The 9,709-nt window shown below is 37.3% G+C and overlaps 1 protein-coding gene across 2 annotated transcripts in view; it reads left to right on the top strand.

The window, feature by feature from the left end:
• Nucleotides 1–782: 782 nt before the first annotated feature.
• Nucleotides 783–9,709, top strand: part of LOC113051914 (A disintegrin and metalloproteinase with thrombospondin motifs 17-like) — a 94,610-nt gene continuing 85,683 nt past the window's right edge. The window contains exons 1-3 of one of the 2 annotated variants that reach the window (XM_026216095.1): nucleotides 783–1,132; nucleotides 3,796–4,142; nucleotides 8,984–9,152. In XM_026216095.1, the coding sequence (XP_026071880.1) occupies nucleotides 1,060–1,132; nucleotides 3,796–4,142; nucleotides 8,984–9,152 (589 nt within the window). In that variant the 5' untranslated portion in view covers nucleotides 783–1,059. The remainder of the gene's footprint in view (nucleotides 1,133–3,795; nucleotides 4,143–8,983; nucleotides 9,153–9,709) is intronic. The other variant, XM_026216094.1, reaches the window with a different exon arrangement.

Genomic DNA, 9,709 nt, shown 5'->3' with positions numbered 1-9,709 from the left:
TGATTATTTTGTTTAAGCCGATTGAAGCTTTTAATAAAAAATGGCAAATAATCCCCTTGGAAACATTTAGGTCATTTTCAAAATTTTATAGAATTTTTTTTTAAAGGAACAACAGTTTACGAAAATATAAGTTGCTTTTCTGGAGCTGTTATTATTATTAATAACAAGTAAGTGAATGTTAATCATTGTCAATAATGTTAACACTTAATTTGTTGTCTATAACAACTGATTGTGGTAATGGTAAAGGAGACCAGCTTTAAAGGGGGTCTACAATGGTGTTTTGTGTATTTAGAGTTGTTCACAGTGTCAAAGAGATGGATTTTCATGCTAAACATGGCCAAAGTTGAAAAAAAAAAAAAAAGAACCCAGCGAGTGTATCGAGGGCGTTTGTGTGTTCTCGTCATTTCAGTGACGGCAGGAGCTCGGCTTTTTCCGGAGAGAATCGGAAAGCTGTATTTTTCTTTTATAAATATGATAAAACTAAAGACTTTTTGGAGATATGAAGGATGCAGTACTACTTTATATGTACTCAATATCAACATGAGATTAGGTGAAACTGTGTATGTTATGTATCCTTTAAATTGTGAGCTGGTCAACCAGCTTAGACTGGTTTAATAATTTGTATTTTCGGCAGATAATATGCCAAATCATATGGATATATTAAAGCTTACCAAGTTCTTTCCTACTGTTTTTGCATTTAATACTTTCTATTTAAACTCAACAGGCCGTTTAATGAACGTCAATACACAACTGATTTGCCTTTCTCTCAATAGATCTGGGACCGCGTGCACTGTTCCGGCCCCTTTAAGAGACCGACAGAACCAATAGCCAATGACGCTGCGGGGATCTATTTACTTGGATCTTATCGACCAATCCGAACGCAGATGGGGCGGGACGTCGCTGTCAGGAGGCGGAGCTCTTGCCTGAAGTTGAGTTCCTCGTCTGCTGTCATTAAACTTTCTGAAACTTCGTGTCAGTCCGCTGTAGCTGCTCCGCCAGCACGCCCTGTCTTTCTTCTTCACACAGACTGTCGCTCTACGATATATATTACTCATAATAATGCACGGCCATGACACGCTACTGCTTGTCTTGTCTTTTATACTCTTTCGCATCGGACAGAAGGCAATATCAGGTAAGACTGCAGCACCTGCGATACTCCTGACATAAATTCACCATGGTAACCAGTTTCAGGTAAATATAGGCTACTAATATTTCTACAGTTATAGGTGCTGAGGGGACATAGATAAATATACAGAAATAATCAGAAAGCTACACTGTCCCCGTATGAACTTATTTAAATGTTCTGCATTGGTCACGAGAAACGGCGGAAACTGCGCTTACCATGTTAATTTATGATCTGGAACATTTAACCTGTAACGTTAGTAGGCTAACGGTGACTTGGTAATATTATTTGAAGCTGTATATTTTTCCTGCTGTTTACAGAAAAGTTTCAGCCATGCTGTTTTAATTAAGATAAAAATTGTTTATTTAAAAGCAAGCAATATAGGCTTATCACGCAAGTTACGGTTCAAGATGTTGGCTGCTTCTCAAAACCTAGTATGCTGTCTACCTAGACGGCGGGAAGAAATGCTGTGACGTCACGTGCGCTCTTTTGGCAGAGTGCATGTTACATCACAGTGGGCATGTGAGCTCATGCAACTGCATGATGGCCAAACTGCTGTCTACTAGATAGTCTTCATCTTACAAGTGTATAGGAGGCACATTCTCTGTGTAGTGTGGCTCCTAACATGACTAGCAATTCTGACTAACTCCTAACAATTTTAGGCCATTTTGTGCATTTTAGACATTCTTGAGAATGCATGCAAGCTCATGCAATTGACTGATGCTCAAAAATGCTGTCTAGATAGTCAGCTTACTAGGGTACAGAAGTCCCATTCTCTGCTGAGTTTTATTATAGTTTTTCTAAGGGCATGCAAGCTCAATGCAACTGCATAAATGCTGCCTAGATAGTAAACTCATTAGTATGGAAATCACTTTCTTTGTGTAAAGTGGCTGTCTAACTAGACAACATTTGGGCCTTTTTAGACATTCTCTTGATTGAGAGTGTATGTAAGCTCATGCAGTTGTTTGATGCTCAGAAATGCTGTCTGGATAGTCACCTTACTACAGAAGTCACGTTCTTTGTGGTGTTTAATGACAGTTTTTGTGGACATTTTAGACAGCCTTTTGGTTAAGGGCATGTGAGCTCAATCCAACTGCTTGATGTCTAAATGCTGCCTAGATAGTAAGCTCATTAGAGTATGGGTCACATTCTCTGATAGGTAGTCAGCTTACTAGAGTACAGAAGTCACATTATCTATGTAGTGAACTGCCAAATTAGACTTTTTGGTGGCATTGTAGGCATAATAGACTTTTTCTTGGCTGAGAATCCATGCAAGCTCATGCAACTGTATTGTGCCCAAAACTGCTGCCTACTAGATAGTCATCTTACAAGAGTACATTATGCACATTCTCTGTGTAGTGAGCTTCCTAAATAGACAGTTTTAGAGCATTATATGTATTTTAGACATATTCCTGACTGAAAATCCATGCAAGCTCCTGCAACTGCATTATGCCGAAAAATGCTGTCTTCTACATAGTCATCTTACAAAAGTGCAGAAGTCATTTAGACATTTTAGGCGTTCACTTGGCTGAGATTGCATATGAGCTCATGCAACTGTATGATGCCCAAAATGCTGTCTAGATAGTCAGCTCACTAGGGTAAAAAAAAAAATCACATTCTTTGTATGAAACAGCCTAACTAGAAAGTTTGGGGGGAATTTTAGGCACATTTTAGATGTTGTTTTTGCTGAGAATGTGTTCAAGCTTATGCAACTATATGATAACTAAATGATGTCTAGATAGTCAGCTTACTAGGGGACAATAGTCACTTTGTTTGCTGCCCAACTAGAGAGTTTATTATGGGTTTTTAAAAAGCATTTTAGACATTGTCTCGGCTGGGAGAGAATGTAAGCTCATGCAACTGCATGATGATCAGAAATGCTGTCTAGATAGTAAGCTTACTAGGGTACAGAAATTGCATTCTCTACACAGTAAGCTGCCTAACTTTTTTTTTTTTTTAATGAATTTTTTTATATGATTTAGAGATAATCTTAGACATTATCTATTGCCCTTGAGTGCATGTGAGCTCATGCAACTGTATCCCAGCACACTGTCTTAGTAGGCAGCCAGTGTATCCTCTGTACTCTGGTGAACTGCTTTCCTAGACAGCATTTTTAGGCATTACGGGCATGAAAAAGTCTGTTGGCAAAGAGCATATGTTACGTCACAGTGCTGAGAGGAGCTTGTGAGCTCATGCAACTGTACGATACATAAAAATGTTGTCTAGGTATGCAGCCTACTAGCTTTTGAGTGTTCTACTTATGTTTCTGTTGAATCCGTTACTTACTCAGTCCACTTTAATTTTATGAACTCTTCTGTAACCTCTATTTTTTTTTAACAAATTTACTTCCCCTTACGTGTATCCTTCTCTAACTAACTACAGGCAGACTTGTAAACTCAACTCGGACTTATAAAACTAGGAGTTGTGCATTTTTTCCCACAGAACTTGGAAATATCAGGGAATTAAAAGAGAAAAAAATGAGTTGTAGGTCTGTAAAATCCTAAATCCTAAAAAATGCTTCTGGTTATGCTCAGCGCTGAAGATTTCATTGCAATTCCTTATGCAGTAATTTCGAATGGATGGAAAGGTCATGGAAACAGTTATTTTTGGGATCCATGACTTGACTACACATTGCACTGCTATTCTAATTAAACCTTGTTCATGTCTCCTAGCACAATCTGCCATGTACGAGACAGATGTGGTCGTACCGCAGGAGCTGCGGCTGGACGAGGTGCACCTGCTCCAGGGATCCTACAGGTGGAGCAGGGGTCGCAGACCACGCTCGAACCATCAGCACGAGGACCACCTGTTTCTACGGCTGCCTGCTTTTGGAAAGGAACTGTACTTACAGCTCCAGAGAGTCGACTCTTTCCTGGCTGAGGGGTTTGTGACGGAGGAGAGGAGCGAGGAGGGCAGTGTTCAGCACAAGCCCGCTTTAAGGGTCCGACGGTGTTTCTATGCTGGAGCCGTTCTCAATCACACAGACTCTTTTGCCTCATTGGATGCTTGTGGTGGACTGGTGAGTGGAGTTATTATATTTATTATCAGTTTATCTATAACATTTAAAATATCTCTGGGGTCTAACCCTTAAAAAACATTTTTTTTTTGAAGAAATTTATACTTATATTTAGCAAAGATAGTGAGAGCAAAAACACTTATGTTGTAAAAGATTTATATTTTTAATAAATGCTCTTCTTTTGAATTTTTTATCTATCTATCTATCTATCTATCTATCTATCTATCTATCTATCTATCTATCTATCTATCTATCTATCTATCTATCTATCTCTATCTATCTATATCTATATCTATATCTATATATATATATATATATATATATATATATATTAAGCAGCAGATCTGATCACGTGACACTGAAGACTGGAGTAATGATGCAGAAAATTCAGCTTTGCATCACAGGAATAAATTTCATTTTGCAATGTATGAAAATAGAAAATGTTTATTTTAAACTGTAATACAATTTCAGAATATCTCTGTTTTTACTGTATTTTTGATCAAATAAATGCAGCCTTAGTGAGCATAGAATACGCCTTTCAAAAACATTAAAAAAAAAATAATAATAAGTGTGTGCTATCCAAATTAAGCACCTTTATTGCATTTTATAATTTGCATTTTGCATTGTGTTTTTTTATTAAATTTTTTCACAACCGACGAGTTGCAAATCACCAATATAGGCTATTTTTAAATTAAGTAGTTATGCATTATGTAATTATTTTACTGTGTTTTATTTAAGCTAAATGAATATACAGGTAACAGTAATTAAGGCCATGAGAACTTGCTTAAATTTCATTTAAATAATAACATTTTTAATGTCCTAAAAACAGATTTCATTTTCCTCATGGAGAATACCATTTCTTCCAATTTATTTTTTGATTTTGAGTTTAAATGTGACATTGAAATGTTTTCGTGGGATTCACACTTTGAGTGTGTGCTAGTTATTTGACTTTGTGGTTGTGAGCATTCCAGGCAAACCCACGGAGACAGGCTGTGTTTGTTTGAGAAAGAGTTTCCCTGACTTTGGTCCTATTACGATCATGCAATCCTTCAAACCTCCTTTGAATGGCTGTGTTAAATGCATTCAATCAAACGGCTTAAAGAGAAGTGTCTGAGACGCACATGGTTCTTTCTCCATGTGTCATCTATAGGAGAGGAAATACGATTTTGGATGGTGGTAACAGTATCTTTTTATATAAGTCACTTTTATTTCCATAGTGCTTTATACGATACAGATTGTGTAAAAACGGCAGAATCACTCATGAGAACTCAACTACTGAGACAATTCAGATTCTGTTGTCATGCAGCTCTGAAAAGACAGTAGTTTCATTATTTAGCTCAGGTTGGTTTAAAGGGGGGGTGAAATGCTATTTCATGCATACTGAGTTTTTTACACTGTTAAAGAGTTGGATTCCCATGCTAAACATGGACAAAGTTTCAAAAATTAAGTTGTACGTTTGAAGGAGTATTTCTGTTCCAAAAATACTCCTTCCGGTTTGTCACAAGTTCCGGAAAGTTTTTTTCGAGTATGGCTCTGTGTGACGTTAGATGGAGCGGAATTTCCTTATATGGGTCCTAAGGGCGCGTCTGCCGGAAGAGCGCGCGTTCCCGTATAGCAGAGCACTGAGAGCACAACAGACATTCACTGATCAGAGCGAGAGCGTCGCGAAATGTCACAAAAGAAGTGTGTTTTTGGTTGCCAGGGCAAGACAACCCTGCACAGATTACCTAAAGAGAAACAGCATTAAGGGACCAGTGGATGGAGTTTATTTTTACAGAGCATCAACGGAGTTGTGCAACTGTTTGTGTTTGTTCCCTGCATTTCGAAGATGCTTGTTTTACAAACAAGGCCCAGTTTGACGACGGATTTGCTCATCGTTTATTTCTTAAGGATAATGCAGTCCCAACGAAAAAGGGTCACGATCGTGTGTTGGAACCGCAGGCGGTGAGTAAAACGGCTTCAAATATCTCTGTGTTGTTAACTTAGCTATCAGCGCGTAAGCACATCAAGTAAACAACATGCGATGTTGTTATCAAACTGCACTTTCCACATGTACAGCTTAAAAAAAAAAAAAAAAAAAAAAAAACGACAAAGTGGAACTTAATCATTTTCCAAAACCGCTAAGCAAATATATATACAGTTTCAGTACATAGCACATAGAGCCGCTGTTGTTACTGCTGCTCTTGTTAAATTTCAGCCTCTGGATCATAAATATACGCTGAATCTGACTGTTAGCAATGGTTTGTTTTGGTTGGTTTTGTCCTCACGGTAATGTCACAGCTTCCAAACGCTCTCAACGCAAAAGCCTACTGGCGCTCGTGATTCTTTAGCTCCGCCCACACGTCACGCCTACAGACGCTCGTGTTTTTCCGGGAAAAAAAAGCACAGACTATCTTTCTCTTATGAATATAATAAAACTAAAGACTTTTTGGAGTTATGAAGGATGCAGTACTACTCTATAGGTACTCAAGATTAACAGGATATTGAGTGAAAATGAGCATTTCACCCCCCCTTTAATGTTTGTTCAGGTTGGATCAATAACAGTGTGACGTTCATCAGTTTTGAAACGGGTTTAATTCAGCGATAAGCAGCTGTGCCAAAGGCAGCAATGATGTTTGTTATTCAGCTTGAATCAGTTCAGTGTTGATTCAGTTTAATTCAGTAACCTTGTCGATGCAGTAAGATCAGCTGTAAAGCAGCTCTACACAAGAAAAGCTTAATTCAGTTCATGTTGTGTTCTCATCTGACAGTGTCATATTTTCTAGATACTTACTCATTATTGAGTGAATAAATATAAGTAAATTTTGTTTTTTTCTGTTTTATTTTTTCTAGATTCCGTTTTAATGGTTAAATAAAATTTTACTAACCAAAAAAAAAACATGGATAATTAATTGAAATCATAAAATGTATACAATTCAACATCAATCTTCCCCCAAATTCAGTTTTTGTTCCATTTCAATGCTACTGGATTAGTTACATTTTAATTTCCAAAAGGATGTCTAATCAATTTAATTTATAAAGCTTTAACAGTTTATTAAAATAGAGCACAATGAAATGTTTACATTTTCAGTAATTTTGTGTAGACTTTTTAAAACATTTCTGGATTTATGATTTATTATTAAAAAGAGTGGTAATCAGATGGAGGCACTGTACAGTCCTACTTTTGATATAGTCATCCAAAATTTGTTATACTGTAAATTTCACTTTTTATGAATAGATTACATGATTCTATCCACATTTTTGACATCATGGAAATATTTATGGTTACAGTTATCAGTTTTTTAAAGAGCTTGTTGCAATGCTTAATTTGATTGCATTCTCTCTGAAGAATGCATCTGATGCTACTGTTGATTTTGTTCAAAAGAAGGTATCTTATAATTTTGCATCAATGCTGTCTATGTAGGGAGCTCAGTGGGTTTTGAGACAGTGATCTTCAGACCAGCAAGGAGTCTAATTCTACTAACGTCTAATTAGTAAGCTTGTTTAAACAATGTTGGAGTTGGAGAGGACCAAAACAAGGTCTTCCTGTCTGTTAATGTCATTTCAGATAGTTTTTATGGCTCTGTCTCTCCTCAGACTGTATCCATATGTAACTGTACTTTGTTTAACCTGGTTCATGTGGGGTTTGCCTGTACTTGATGAAAGCGTGTGTTTTACAGCCTCTGTGGGAAACTTCCTGTCAGCACTCCCCTGTTCTCCTCTTCCTCTATGCATATCTCCCTCACCTCCATCCATCTGCACTTTCCACTCTTTCCTCCAGTGAAAGCCTCCTTGGTGTTGTGTGGATTCAGCTTTATTCCAGACTTTCCCACCTGACTGATCGCTGTCGTCGGATTTGATGCTGACTTGGTCGTTTTTCAGGATTTGGCAACAAGAGATTATTCTCACATTTCACATCTTTGTTCCCTTGAAGCCTTGAGGGGCGTCACAGTCAGTCGGAGGGGAAAGGCTAACGTACAGTATGTGAGATCCTCAGCAGGGCTCGTGATGAATGATCCTGGGTCTGCTGTCATAGAAAACACATCAGCTTCCTCCTGGAGAACATCATCTGAGATTCATGGCATTATTTACTGTACAGATGCGGATCATAGTGATTAAAACCCACCATAAACGTGCTCCATTTGACTTTTATTTCAGTCAGTTCTTTACACAGAGCTATCATGTGACTTAAAAGACATGAAATGTAGTGTGAAATCCAATTTTTTTTTTAGTTTTAGAGTGCATTAATTAGAGTTATTTTTTTTGGACACTACAAATTTGATTTCAAATACAAATCATATTAATTTCAAATCTTGAGTTGTTTGTTCAGGTAGTATAGGCAATGTCTGGTATATCTACTTCATATTTTATAAAATATAAACATTTTTAAAATAGCTTGCTGAATAATATGTGTAATGAATATATGATCTTTTTTTTTTTGCTTTTGAAAAACTATTTTTTTTCACATCTTTTAGGAATTATAAATAAATATATATATTGAATTTAAGTAAAGTAAAATCACTCAATATGTTATATAATGTCTTTAAAATATATTTAGATAAAATATATTCATATTACTTCCCTTTATCGATTGATTCATTGAAAAACATGCATCGCAAGTTTTACTTTAAATGTCTGTGTGTGTGTGTGTGTATTTGTGTATGCATGTATAATTTCATTATTACTTTTGTGTTGCTTTAGAGAGTAATAACTTGCATCTTTTTTTTATATGTTACTGGACAGTTCTGTGCATTCAGAACATTATTTCACAGATTCTCTTAGCCCCAAATTTATGAAAACTAGCCAGATAAAAGCTTTCTTTTGTGCCGTCATTGATTATTCCACCTGATGTGTTTTTTTCACAGACTGGCCTGGTTCAGACTAAAGAGGAAAGACTGTTCATCGAGCCAGTGGGCCAGGCCGCGGATTCCTTCTCTGGCTGGGAACACCGAGTGATTCGGGAAAAGCATTCTTCATCGGACAGACCTGCGAATGCTGAAGACAGCAGCCCGAAATTCTGCCAAATCATCGAAGGTGAGACGATTGCCTCGCTGAAATGTGGTGGGTTTAGCCGTGTCATATGTGGGAAGCCCATTGATTTAGAGGTCGCTTTAGTTTGGTTCTGAGCTCTACGGGGATTCAATTTTGTCAAATTATGGGTGCAAGTGGGAAAAGTGGTCAATTTATGCAGTCAGTTACACATGCTGTGCAATAACTGCCCTGTTTAACCTCAATTCCATCGAAAAATTTTCAGTGGTTCTCAAATGGTTTAACAAGACACACATATTTTAGATATCCAACAATCATGTATCCATGTGGGCATCTGCCAAATGTGGGTACCTTTTACCAAGTGACAGATAAACATTGTGCCAAAACACCGTTTATATAGTGTTTTTAGAGCCTTTGAAATCAAAGATGAAGCTATCATTTGCATTTGCTCTTGGTGATCCTTTTAGAGCAAACCCGTGAACCTCTTTGGATCCCGAAGCGCTGTGCTCTAGGAGTCTGTTATCATAATCTCATGCTCAGATTCTCATGTGCCCCCCATCTGCCTCTTTCCTCTAGGACTGCTTAAGATTCAAAAGTTGTCA

The sequence above is a fragment of the Carassius auratus genome, chromosome 32 (genome assembly GCF_003368295.1).
Source record: "Carassius auratus strain Wakin chromosome 32, ASM336829v1, whole genome shotgun sequence".
NCBI classification, from domain to species: Eukaryota; Metazoa; Chordata; class Actinopteri; order Cypriniformes; family Cyprinidae; genus Carassius; species Carassius auratus.
This window is presented reverse-complemented; position numbering and strand designations above follow the sequence as displayed.